Genomic DNA, 14581 nt, shown 5'->3' with positions numbered 1-14581 from the left:
TAGAGGACAACTGCTTTTCTTTTTATTCAAGATCATCTTTTATGTCTGCTGCACCTTGTTTTCAAGTTCTGCCTTTGGCTAATATCTTGAATTTTATTCTAGGTTCAGTGGCATTGCAGGGCAAGAATGGTAGCTGGAGCAAACTTCTATATAGTGGGCCGAGATCCAGCTGGAATGCCGCATCCTGAAACTGGCAAAGACCTCTACGATCCAACCCATGGAGCCAAAGTCCTGACTATGGCACCAGGCTTGATAACATTGGAAATTGTACCTTTCAGAGTGGCAGCGTATAATAAGAAAAAGAAGTGCATGGACTACTACGACTCAGAGCAGTAAGTTTTAGGAGAGGTGGGGTTAAAAATGTATGTCCCACATAATACTTTGGGTATGGATTTGGGATTTGGCTTTACATGCCATTATATCTCACCATAAATTGCTTAATTTCCAAATAATACTCATTTCTCGGGCCCTCATTCAGTTCATTTTCTGGATAATTTAGAAACCTATAATCTGAAATCATACCGTACATTTTAACTTCTTATATCTTGTAACCTATGCTTAAATTAATTGAAAAAAGCTTGAACCTCCAATGATTTATAGTTGTTTTACTATTCTGGGTGGCCTGGAATTGACCCAAAGATTGTTCTCACATTTATAATGGAAAATTTTGGTTGTCATGATACTGCAGATCATATTGCATTTTTTTTTATTTCTATCTCTCTCTCCACTTGGGAATAAAGTTCTTTTTGATACCGTTGAACCATATGACAAGCTTTGAAGTATATGTTTAAAGTTTTAGCGTGGTTGTTATTACAGACGTTTTCTCATCTATGGCAACTACAAATTTGTCTATTTTTTTCCTATATAAATAATTCTATCTTGTAATATATATTCTTTGCAGTGCTGCTATTTTTATACAAGGGTTTGATTATCTATTGCATGGATTTTAACATCACTATTCTTGATGAGAGAATAGAGTCTGCTAGTTTGAAATATATCCTTTTAACATACTTCCTGTCCTTTAATGCAGTGATCCCCAACCTTTTTTATGCCGCGGCCCGGTAGTGGCATCAGCTGGGCGCCGCGACCAGGTACCAGCACCAGGTGGGCGCCGCCATCTTTTTGCTGAAAAAGTGCTTCCGGTGACCTGACCGGAAGCACTTTTTCATCAAAAAGATGGCGGCGCCATGCCTTCTGGTGAGCTTTTCCGGTAGAAATGGCCTTCTACCGGAAAAGCTCACCGAGCGCGCCGCCATCTTTTTCATGAAAAAGTGCTTCCAGTGAGCTTTCTACCCGGAAAAGCTCACCGGAAGCACTTTTCGTCAAAAAGATGGCGGCGCCCAGCAACCAGCGGCCCGGTAGGAGTTGTTCCGCGGACCGGTACCGGTCCCCGGACCGGTGGTTGGGGACCCCTGCTTTAATGTACTGCAACACATTTTTCATAGTTGAAGAAGGGACAGTTTTTACATGATTGGTTGAATTGTGTTAATTTGGGGGGGCAACATTTTCAACTTTTTATTTTCTACAACCAGTTAAGGAATTAAATTGTTGCCTCTCTTCTCTCAAATTATATAACAACCTCCATTTTGTTTCTTTAAGAAAAGACTTTAAAAATCAGAGCGATGCAACTCCTCTGTCTTTCCAAAACTGGGTGATAAATTCAATACTGGAGAAAAACTGGACTGAAAACCATTACCAGTGCAGAAAACAGAAGTCAGTTTACTGTTGTTAAAAAAAAACAATTGCAAAATGTAGTTGCAAAAAACCTCCCATCTCTGCATTAGAAAGTTACTTTAACACTTTAAGAACAGCTTTAAAATATTAACATAATCCTGGAAGTGGATTGTACTGATCATCAATTTGTCCCATTGTGTGTGTGTAACAAAGTGGTTTAAGTAATTAATTCCTCTGAGGCACCATAAGTTTAACTCTGTTAAAGGCATTATACAGAAGGGGAGATGAAACAACGCTCTAAGTTTCCTCAGGGTTTAAGTCTGCAACTTTATTAATACAACCTTTTAAAATAATTATAGTCTGGCAGTCCCGTATTGCATTCTGTGAGTTGAGGTCTGTTACATTCTCCATCATTTCTTACTGTTATATCAGGATATTGTTTTTAATTCTGGCCATTCCAGAGCTTGCCTGGGTTGTGTTTTTAATATAAGAAGGAATATTTCACAATAAACCCAATAACTTTGGTCATATCATAAAACCATGAGAGAAGTCATGGGACGGTTTATATAATCCACTCGCTAATCCCTTTTTGCCTCACGGTTTCACTTTCCAATTTAGATTCAAATGGAAACTTTGATCAGTATCACATCTGACTGTCTGAAAGTATCATCAGAAAAAAGTATTTGCTACTAAAAATAGCAATACGTTTTTTTAAAAAGAATATGAAGTATTCTGTCTTGTGATTTCCCACCCCCCTCAGTGTAGGATAGGTATAGATAAGCCATCCAGTAGTGCAGGTTTTATGCTTGTAAGAGAAACTAGCTTTAAAGTGATCTATTTCATATTTGCATGTTAACTTCATATGTACACACAATAAATACAGAAAAGAATAGTTATAAAAGCCAGCACTTATTTTAATGCTAATCAAGTCGACGTGGATGTTTGACTGGCAGTCTAGTGCATTTTCTGCTTTTGTACTTAAAGCAAAATTCAGTCAGAGATCATTCTACCTCTTAAATTAAATGAGCATAGCCATAATAATCCCGATTCCTGTTTAATCGATTCAAAAGTTTAATTCTTGGGAGCCCTGTACTTCTAGAGCAAGAGATGGGGAAGACTTGTGGCTTTTAGGCATAGTGGTAAATAGTATTGATGGTATTGACATCAAACAGTATCTCATTGATTCTTGAAAATCTGTTCTGAGGCTCATCAAGAAAAACATCTAGCAGAAATCGGTTTGGGTTTTTTTTTACACTTATCCCTGAGCCTTAAAAACCAATATATTGTCATTTGCTGTCCTTTGCTTTTAGTGAGTATAGCTCACTATTCTAAGTGAAAGGTATTTGGGGTCTTAATTCTCAAAATCCTTTCATGCTCAGCATCCCAAACAAAACAAAATTGCACAGAGTAAACCAAACAGAGAATTAGGGTTTTTGTGGTTAGGAAGCAGGATGTCATATGAAATAAAGGCAGCTGTTAATTAAAAGCATATGAAAATAACTGAAGTTGTGCTGAGAAGCATGTGAATAATTACTAATTACACATACACACAGAGAGCTAATTTTACTTAAACATTTCTTGTCCGATATATAATCATTGGTTTTTACAGATTTAGGTGCGTAGATTCTGAGACCTTGGACTCATTCTGTTGCCATTTTTTATTATCTCTCTTCCATTTTCCTTTCTTGAGGGGTTTGGATTAAATTCTAAGACATTCAGGATGTATTTTTGTTTTTGTTTTGTGTGCGTGCCTTTAAGTCATTGTTCCTGGCAACTGCTTGGACTAGACCCTGCAGTTTTCTTGGCAAGATTTTTGGAAGTGATTTGCCATTGCCTCCTTCCTACAGCTCAGAAAAAGTGACTGGCCTAAGTTAACCCAACTGGTTCTGTGTCAAAGGTGGGAGTAGAACTCATGGTCCCCTGGTTTCCAGTCTGTTATTTTAACCACTGTACCAAACTGTCTCTCCTCAAGATGTTTTGACTACTGCTTCGGGAAGCAACAAAAATAATCAAAGTCAGCTTAGCCAAGTAAATTAAATTAAAATAAATCATGAATAAAATGAAATGACCAAGTAGCAGCTCAGCAATGGTCAGCTCATCAGTGCTGTTTTCATGACTTACATGAGATATTAATTTTTACTTGAGCTTATCTAAAGAAAATATAGATTTTGATTTATTTAAGTTTTAATGAAAGCTAATAATTTAATCTTGGCTGCTATTTGTGTACTATAGTGGTACACATAAAGACACATTTCTTACAATGAAACAATATATTATCCAAGAATTTTGCAAAAATTCTTTTTGCAAAACCAAAAATTACCCTTAATTAAATTTTTCTTCTTTTTCTTTTTAAAAAAATAGCTCTCTCATGAGAGTTAGAAATTTGCAAAGCCACTACACTATTGCTTGATTTCCCAATGATTATTAGCAACATATAAAACACGTATCATTTGTGTTTTACTACACATAATTAAAAACAAAATAAACCCGGCCCATACATTTATAATCCAACTGATCTAAAAGGGAAGAAAAAAAAGGATGAGACTGCAAACAGAAAGCAAAGGAATATAAATAGTAATTTTTTGAAAATGCTGCAATAATTTTACAGAATTATAAGAAAAGGACAACAGCCTTGAATCTCCAAATACCTACGCAAGGGTCCTCTTTGTAGACTTCAGTTCAGCATTCAATACCATCATTCCAGACACTCTTCTAAGTAAATTAAACCAACTAGCGGTACCTGAACACACTTGTAAGTGGATCATAAGTTTCCTAACAGACAGGAAGCAGCAGGCAGAATCACATCCGATACCTGTACAATCAGCACAGGGGCTCCCCAAGGCTGTGTGCTATCTCCACTTCTCCCTTATATACCAATGACTGCATCTCAAACGATCCATCTGTTAAAATAGTGAAGTTTGCTGATGACACAACAGTGATTGGTCTCATTCGAGACAACGATGAATCTGCATACAGACATGAGGTTATACAATTTGCCTTGTGGTGTAACCGGAACAATCTGGAACTGAACACACTCAAAACCATAGAAATGGTGGTAGACTTTAGAAGAAACCCTCCTATAACACCACCTCTTACAATACTAGACAACACAGTATCAACAGTACAGTAGAGTAGAGACCAGTAGAGACCTTCAAATTTCTAGTTTCTACTATATCACATGACCTAAAATGAACACCTAACATCAAAAACATCATCAAAAAAGCACAACAAAGAATGTTCTTTCTGCGCCAACTCAGAAAGCTCAAACTGCCCAAGGAGCTGCTGATACAGTTCTACAGAGGAATTATTGAGTTTATCATCTGTACCTCTATAACTGTCTGGTTTGGTTCTGCAACCCAACAGGACAGACACAGACTTTAGAGGATAATTAGGACTGCAGAAAAAACAATTACTACCCACCTGCCTTCAATTGAGGACCTGTATACTGCATGAGTCAAAAAGACGGCTGTGAAAATATTTACAGACCCCTACATCCCAGACATAAACTGTTTCAACTCCTTCCCTCAAAACGACGCTATAGAGCACTGCATACCAGAACAACTAGACACAAGAACAGGTTTTTCCCAAAAGCCATCACTCTGCTAAACAAATAATTCCCTCAACACTGTTCAACTATTTATAAAGTGTATACTACTATTACTGTTAATCTTCTCACCACTCCTTATCACCCATCCCCTCCCACTTGACTGTTTCCTAGTATGATTTGATTGTTGATTGTACCCTATGACTATCATTAAGTGTTGTACGTTATGATTCTTGATTCTTAATGAATGTACCTTTTCTTTATGTATACTGAGAGTATTTACACCAAGACAAATTCATTGTGTGTCCAATCACACTTGGCCAATAAAGTATTCTATAGCCTTATGCATATATGCCATGCCTTCCTTAAGAGAATTGGAATCCTGGAATTAGAACCTTCTCCTGAGAGGTCTTTGTATAATGTGTCTGAAGTATGAACATTTGAGTTATTTGTGCCTCTAATGAGAATTCTGGATATTTATTTTTTCTTGGTTTTCCAAGGTATCATTGAAAGTCTTCTCTAACAACAAAGGCTAAAAATGTCAGTATTCGTTCTGTCCTGCTTCTTCAAAGCCCAGTGACTTACATTGAAGCCAAGTGGGTTGGCCTAGGCAACCGAAGGATAAAAAAATGTCCCAATCCAGGCTCTAGTAGCTAAGATCCCTTTAGACATGATTATGACAACAAAGAAGTTGAGTATAGTTATACAATACTTGCTTCATTTATTTTGTGTGTAGCTGTTTGTATTGCGTCAATAAGGCATTGCTAGCAACAGCACCTGGAAAAAGCTGATGGCAAAAACAACAATAATATCAATGATATTTGTGATGCATTCGTAAGTGTTGAGTTGAGTGAGTTTCATGTTTAATGAATAAAAAAGATAATAATAATAAAAATAAAAATACCAATTAAAATAATAATAATAATAATAATAATAATAATAATAATAATAATAATAATAGTAGTAGTAGTAGTAGTAGTAGTAGTATTTGTTAGGCATATGCTAGGGTTTTCATTTTTATTGCAAGGAGACACCACTTTTGCAGTGTATAAATCTTCCAAGAGTTACTAAAAGGGGTTTGCTGTAGATCATGGGTAGCACATTTTTGCAAGCCTAAAGGAAATGTGTCTTTGCTTGATGAACTGTGCATCTCATTGCCATCGAATTCAGTCCCCATGTATTCTGCCATCACCGTCATGAGACACAGTATGGAAGAGCATTAAGTTGAGCAAACTCTTCCAATCTTCCTAATTAATTATAGCGAAAAGATGTGTTTGCTGTAGTTGGATTGGAGGAAGGATGACTGGCAACATGAGAAAGCAGAACTCCCATTTGGGATGGTGTCTGTAGCATGCAGCCCAGATGTAGGGTGAAATGTTCTTAGGAGAAGGTGCCTGGGGAGCTGCTCTTGAAATCCCCCTTCAAAGGGAAGGCATACCAGCCGCCTGGATTCAATGCACACAACTTGGCGCTGTGGGAGAATGTAAGGTTTTAATAGGTCTGCCTTTTTTCTTTTAATCAAAAAGTACCGAACAAACTGATGGGCTTTTATTATTCCATGTCTCTTGCCAAATAGCAGGCCAGATTTTCTATATAAACACTTGCCTAGTGACGTGAAGTCAAATGAAGTAGAATTTTTGACTATTTGTTGCCTGTAATGATGAGTGATGTTAGTCCAGTTAAGCCATCCTAGACCTCCCATGGTTAGAACTGTAGGAGTGTCAAGAATATCAGAATGCTCTTGGATCTCCCTTTTGTCATAGTTTGGGAGTGGGAGCAGATAAATTATATGACAGCATACTGGTGTCCCTTTTCCAGTGTGGGAGTACTGTCCTGACAGCTTACCAGTCTATTCCCTAATTTTGGGTATTGTGTTTTGTCAGCTGTTCCAAATGAAAAGAGAGCTGGTTAGGTGTAGTGGTTTAGGTATCAGGATATAAACTGGAAGACAGTGAGTTCTAGCCCAACCTTACACACAAAGGTAGCAGGAGATCTTGTGACCTTCACTCTTCTTTTGGCCCTAGGAAGAAGGAAGCAATGGCAAACCTCATCTGAAGCCTTGCCCCTTAAAATGGCAGGGAGTACTCCAGGCAGTTTCCAGGAATCAAAAAAATGATTCAAAGAAACTCCCCCAGAACGATAGCCTAAATTAGGGCTGTCAAACTCGTGGCCCACGGGCTGGATGTGTCACGCGCTGGCCATGCCTACCCCTGGTTTGTGAAGGGGGGAAAAAGTTGCGATGTGTCACGTGACACCGCTGTGAGGTTGACACCCCTGGCCTAAATGTTACGTTGTCACAAAAAATCTGGCACAATCTAGGGTGTGTCAAATTTTTCAGCTTTCAATATCCAAACATTGGGGGTGCTCAAAAGTTGTCTTGGCGGTTGTGAAAATATTTGGGTTACTTTAATTTAGATGTGCTTGGTAAGTAACTCCATAAATATCATAACTTTTTAACATTTTGTATAGCACTCACCCAGTTGGTTACTCTTGAGACTAGTTCTTAAAAGCAATAGTGATAGCAGGTTGGGTTACTTATTATTATACTTATAATTATAAACAAAATGTACAGATTTATAAGTTAGTGAAGTTTTTTAGAATGAAATGAAATGTCTGGAAAATCCTGCTTCTTGACAGAATGCCCATCTTTTCCTAATTTATTAGACAGGCTTTATAACAATAGTAGCCAGAATGTATTTGTAATTGCATATATTCTGGAACAATCTGTAAGTCAATGTGAGTAAAATGTTTGTTCTTTCATAATGGGATTTGCTCTTAGGTCAATAGTACACTATAAGCTTTGGAAATTTTAAGCCCTGATGTCTCCATTTAAAAGGAGCAAATAGAGTAAATAGGAAAATTATCTTGATTTTTCTAAAATAAATAAAGCTGGTGCCTCTAACATCATGTAGAAGAATAGTAGCTTTAGAAACATGAAGATGCTTATTATTTCATTTGGCATTGTACTTTTATTTGGCATTGTGATCACCTGGCCATTAAAAGGACCTCAATGCAGGGTAACAAATAATTTATTCTACAATTCTTACTTCAGTTATAAGATACATAACATTATGAATTGCTATGTGGGCACAGCCTATTGCAATATCTCTATAACTTCCCTTTATTCTATTAAGGAGTTTTATTTATATATTTAATATTCATGATAGCGATCAAAGTTCTACAGTTTTCCCCATCTGGTATCAAAGATTTTATCTATTCTATTGTGCCGTCCTATTTTTTTACCTTGAAGCTTCTTAAAACTTGTAATATGAGAAGTTGTCAGAGAGTTCTATATTTGTACAGAATATCCAGACATTTGTTCACTTGTTTTAATGACACAGATTGTCCATAGCTTGCTGTTGTGTCTGTTACACAGCAATGCTTGATAAAAAACACATTAGCAGTATCTTTCGGCGCTTGATTCAATTAGGAAATGTCTCTAATTTGCACTGTTTATTCCTAGTTCAGATCTTCCATTAAACTTCTTTTGTGTAACTCAGTATAGTTTATTCCCCAAACTGAAATACATTTTGAATGCCAGATTAAATGGAAAATAAACTGTTTCTCATTAATACTTATTATGAAGCGTGTGTTGGCTTTTTTCTTTTCTTTTCTTTTCTTTTTTTTTGGTAAGGCCTCTGTAATCTTCTTCAGAAAGCTGAATTTATTCACAATTGTTATCCAGTACAAATGTCACAGTAAGATGGCATGGCTTAAAACTAACCACATATAATTCTGCCCCATTGTGATTTCATTACCTAGGCAAAAACCCCTTTCTCAGTTTGTTGACTTTCTTGCTTAATATAAGAATAGTAAGAAGAGGACAGCCTTAGGAATTAGAAGCTACAGAATACAGATGGTAGAGTCTATACAGAAGTACAGTTGTTGAAATTGCATAGAACAATGCAATTAGATATAGAGCACTAGTGAGTTAACACTAAGTATATAAACTAGGTCCCCGTGTGACACACAAAATTTCCTCTTTTGAGTTGGCAGTGAACATAGAGATATAATAGTCATTGTATTATTTTTTAAATGGCATCTGTTGTTGATTCCTAGGGAAAATGTATGTATTTTTGTTTCGCTATCATAAATGCAGTATAGAAGAGAGACCTTTTGATAAGTGTTCATGGAAAAACTTCCCAAAGTATTATTGCTTTGAAGTTTAGAATTTAATAAACTATGGGGAATAATTTGGGGGGCATAGTGCCTCGGCAGTTAAAAATGCTGAGTTAGTCAGCTAGAAAGCTGACCACCTGGGTTCAAGACTCCAGCTCCTCACAACAGGTTGAGCTCTAGTTACTTTCCCCAACTCCTGCCCATTTAACAGTTTGAAATCATGCAGATGTGAATAGATAAACAGGTACACTTCTATGGAAGGTAACAGTGTTCTGTGCGCCTTAGCATACGGTCATGCTGGTCACATGACCACGGAAATGTCTTTGGACAACGTTGGCTCCCTTGGCTAAGAAACAGAGAGTGCTGCCTCTAGGGTTGGAAACAATGAACAGGGGAAACCTTTACCTGTAGGAAATAGAAGAAAGGAATAGGTAAGGACAGAAATATAAAATTCAGCTTGGTTTAAATGTGTTTTGAGATATTTCTGGCAAGTGAGCAGGGCAAGGAATATAAAACCAAAAAATAATACTGAAAATCACTGTGTGTGGTCTTGCTTGCGGAATGTTCTCACGAGAGAAATATAGTTGGTACCTATATATCAACCTTTGACAAAAGTTCAAGAGATTTCTTTCATGCTGGCTAATGACATTTATCTTCAACAACTTTATTTTTTTCTAAAAATAAAGTGCACACACACACACAGATATATACAGTATATATATATGTGTGTGTGTGTGTTTATGTGTGTGTATATGTATATGTATATATAAAATATAAAAAATTCAGCTTGGCCAAACTTACAAGTAGTATGTTCTTTGATTAGAAGTTCACTTCTTCCATGTTGTTTTCAGAGCAACAATATGAAAACAGTGTTTGATTGCCTTTTGGAAGCATGTGCTTTCTACTTCTCTCCGTAGTTTATATACCCAACTTTCCTGTTTTGATCTCCCATCTACATGTTAACCCAAAATGTAAATAACCCAACTTGGCATTTTGAAGTCTGCCAAGATTCGCCAGCTGTGGTGGAATAGAAATATAATAAATAAATGTTCATAAGTAATAAATATAAACAGACAAGGAACGGCATGATCAATCATAATCTGAATATATGAAAGTGCTATTGGAATGAAATTTGTACTTATTTATTGTTCTCTTTTTAAAAAAATTGTCAGGCTCAAAGTCAAAAAAGATTCTACAAAACTTTAAATATGACCAAAGACAATTCATTAAAAAAAACAAAACCATTAAAAAGTAACCACTTATTAAGCAGCTAAGAAAAAGTACAAGGTGCCAAAAGCATAGTGAAATATAATTTTTTATCTTGGATGGAGAATTAATGAAAAGAAGGAGTAGGGTGATAGCTGTGTTCCAATATCTCAGGGGCTGCCACAAAGAAGACGGGGGTCAATCTATTATCCAAAGCACCTGAGGGCAGGACAAGAAGCAATGGGTGGAAACTAATCAAGGCGAAAACCAACCTAGAAATACAGAGAAATTCCCTGATAGCCCAATCAATCTGTGGAACACCTTGCCTTCAGAAATTGTGAAAGCTCTATCACTGGAGGCTTTTAAGATTTGTCTGAAATGGTCTCCTGCTTGAGCAGGGGATACTAGAAGATCTTCCAACCCTGTTATTCTGTTAACTCACCCAGAGTAACATTTCAGAGTCCCGGGATTGCATCAGATGGAATACATGAGTTGTTAGATGTTTTAAATGTTACATACACTTTTAAATGTTACATACACTTACTATCAACCACCATTGGAGCTGCCGAGGTAGGCAACCTAATGCTTTCCTGATGTTTTGGGCCCCAGATCCTATATGCCCAAACCATATAAATTGTCCAGAACTGAGGAGGGGATCAGTTCTATATACTGTACATCTTCTTTTAAGGTCAGAACTGTTTAAGGCTTTTAAGGTCAGAACTGTTATCCAGTATTGGAATAAGATATTATTTGGTGGCACAGATTTTTCAAAATGGGTGGACCATGAGTTTGCCAGTTATAAAATTGCTAATTGTATTTTTCACTACTATTTAAACAGTTAGTAGTTTTTTGCACAGAAATTCTGGGGTAATTTCTGAGAATTGCAGTGATCTTTGCACATTTGTACCCATCCAGTTCAAAGATTATGCTGCTAATCTTTTGCACGTACAACGAGAAGACTTGTTCTGTATTTGCTAAGTAGTACGTCTAGCTTAACATTCAGACAAGCAAATTAGCCCCAAATATATTTGGTTCCCATTTTCTTCTGTCGAGCCATATCCAACTGAAGTCAGCATTTGGCTTATATTTAAGATGGATCAATTGACAATGACTAAAACATTGATGGAATAAGATGAGTGAAAGAGCAAGTAAAAACATCTCTTTTTATTGTTGATTAATCACTCTTGCCTCGGAGACTTGAAAACTGTGTGTGTGTTGCATTCATACTTTTTTGAGGCTGCATCTTTTTAATTCGCTTAATAAAAACCTAGGTAAACAGAGTATCTCATGGTTACCTGGATATTTGATTTTGTTTTTCTCTCTTATGTATCCATTTGACAATTTGTAAAGTGCCATGCTGTCAATGGAATGCAAATACTTCATTTTGTGGGGAAAGTGCAGAGGTGGTATTCAGCAGGTTCTGACCAGTTCTGGAGAACCGGTAGGGAAATTTTGAGTAGTTTGGAGAACTGGCAAATATCACCCCTGACTGGAGGTTTTACAGTATCCTTCCCCTGCCACGCCTACCAAGCCATGCCCACATTAGTAAAAGTTTTTGAATCCCACCACTGGAAAAGTGGCCTTAACTAATTAATTTAGGCCATCACATAAGTAAATGGGTGGTATCTTACAAACAAATAATTCATTTTGTTTTCTGAGGAAGAATGTTTATGGGACCCATGGAAGAAGGTAAATATCGGCAGTCTTCGGGAAGATGAAAACCATCCAAATTCAGAGAAACATGACAGAACTTGTTTTAAAGAAATCATGGGGTATCGGGTGTTTTTGGACGCACAGAATATGGAGCAGGAAGGAAGAAGCAATAACATAGAAAAGTATATCTTGAGCAAGGCATGGCAAGACTGACCAGAAACCAAATCAACTCATGCCACGCTGTAGTTCTGTGGGAGATTTTACTTGTGTGTGGTATTTTTGAACATGCAAAATAAAAGGCTTTCTGCAAGATCTCCAGATTGTTCTTTTGTGTCGTAAGCACATTTTGGCATGCTAAAGAGCACACTGTAAAATCTTATCTCCCCTTTTCCCTGACAACCCATTCATCCCAATGTTGTTGAATGATATATTGCCCATGGCGGTGCAGTAAAAAACCCAGTCACTGCTAGTGTGATCTTTCACAACTGTAAGATGTTCATTTGGCTTACAATACAGAGCTCCTTGATTTTCAACAGTTCATTGAGCGACCATTCATTACAACACCACTGAAAAAAAGTCATTTACACTTAAGACCATTGCAGCATCTCCACAGTCATGTGATCAAAATTCAAAAGCTTGACAACTGGCATGTATTTATGACGGTTGCAGGGTCCTTGAGTCACTTGATCACCATTTGTAGTTCTCTGAGCCAGTTTCCAAAAAACACAGTCAATGGGAGAGGGGGGAAACAGGATTTGCTTAATGACCACGTGATTCATTTAACAACCTTCAGTGATTCTCTTTTTTAACAACTATGGCAAAAAAAAAAAAAACCCAAAGACACGGCCTGCTGAAAAGCATCTTTCTTATTTAGCCGCAGAAACTCTGGTTTCAATTGTGCCCGTAAGTGGAGGACAGCCTGTACTACTTTAAATGCAAGCAAAGTTCAATGGAAATTTACTGCATATTCCTTCTAAAAGGTTTCTTTTCTTTTCTTCTTTTAGCCATGAAGATTTTGAATTCATTTCAGGAACTCGTATGCGCAAACTGGCTCGAGAAGGTCAAAATCCTCCGGAAGGTTTCATGGCTCCGAAAGCGTGGACAGTGCTGACAGAATATTACCAATCCTTGGAAAAAGTTTAAGCTGCTCTTATTAATTGCAGATCAACCTTTGACACTTGGTTTATTAACAAGAGGGGACCATCCAGTGATGCTGCTTTATTGCAGCTTCCATCAGAAAACCTTTCCTAAATATCTTCCTTAAGAACCATTCTCTGCTTTTCTTGCGTATTTTGTTACATATTGCTACCAAACTGTTTTTTTAATGTCTTCTCTTTTAGTTATGTTTTTTTATTATACTAGGATTTTTTTAAAAAAAATCCTTTGTTTTAATATTCCATTTGCTCCTCTAATTTGACTTGCACTTTTCTGGGATGTTACTTACTTTTTTTCCTTTTCACTTGATGTAATGGAATTCCAACACTCTGTTTTATAGTTTAATGAATAGCTATTATAATCTAATTATATGAGCTAGAAAGAGGTGTTGAATTTGATCATCATAAAATAGCTTTTAATGTACTACATTTGTACTTTTTGGTCTGGACCTTGAGGTTCTTATATGGAATCTCCAAAGTAGTTTTGGATGGGAAATTAAACGTTTGATAAATGTGTGATTTTTTATTTTTGCCTAGTTTTTTCTTAATCATGTAAAAAAAATTATGGGAAATGCAACAGAGCAGCCTGATTATATGGATTACTAATTTTGTTTCATATGCTTCTGGTGGTTGTAACACTACTGCTGTCTTTCAACCTTTTGTTTTAAACTTTTCTGCTCAATATAGTGCTCTTTTAAAATTATTTTGGTTGATACGATTATTCTTTAAGCTCCAGTCTCATGTAGTGGATTGGCTCCTAATTAAACACAAAGGTTTACCCTTCTGAAGAAGGGAAAGCTTGGGTAAAAAGATATTTGTCTGCTTCAAAAATGCCTGCTTTGATCCTTTGACATTTCAATATTTGGGAACTGCAAGTTAACTGAATTAACATGGAACAGCCTTGTTATTGTAAAAGCTGTACATGTAAATTTTGATTTCTGGCTAGGAATCATCTCTGCTTTGTTTAGTTAATATACAGTTTGTGTCCTTAAAGTATCCATGCCTTAAAACAAAAGGTGAACGTTTGTATAACAGCATATTCTACAACAAAGCATGCAAGAAGGTTCCAGGCTCAGTTCTTGATTTCTCCGGATAGAGGGACTGAAAACTTTTGTTTCCAAGCCTGGAAAGAGTTAGCTGGTTGGACTTGATGTCTCCATACATTAAACTTGCTGAGATTAAGAAACGCTGGTCTATAGAGACAACCAACACACAATTCAATAGATTAATA

The 14581-nt window shown here is 36.7% G+C and overlaps 1 protein-coding gene across 3 annotated transcripts in view; it reads left to right on the top strand.

Annotated features, from left to right (window-relative positions):
• PAPSS1 (3'-phosphoadenosine 5'-phosphosulfate synthase 1) overlaps positions 1-14053 on the top strand; it is a 49485-nt gene extending 35432 nt beyond the window's left edge. For 2 of the 3 annotated variants that reach the window (XM_026668665.2, XM_026668666.2), the window contains exons 11-12: positions 103-332; positions 13201-14053. In XM_026668665.2, coding sequence (XP_026524450.1) covers positions 103-332; positions 13201-13339 — 369 coding nt within the window. In that variant the 3' untranslated portion in view covers positions 13340-14053. The remainder of the gene's footprint in view (positions 1-102; positions 333-13200) is intronic. The other variant, XM_087962944.1, reaches the window with a different exon arrangement.
• The last annotated feature ends 528 nt before the right edge of the window (positions 14054-14581 follow it).

Source organism: Notechis scutatus, chromosome 4 (genome assembly GCF_049901735.1).
Source record: "Notechis scutatus isolate UNSWTSFEM ecotype Mainland chromosome 4, rNotScu1.2, whole genome shotgun sequence".
Taxonomy (NCBI): domain Eukaryota; kingdom Metazoa; phylum Chordata; class Lepidosauria; order Squamata; family Elapidae; genus Notechis; species Notechis scutatus.
The sequence above is the reverse complement of the archived record's forward strand: the minus strand, read 5'-3'. Positions and strand labels throughout refer to the sequence as shown.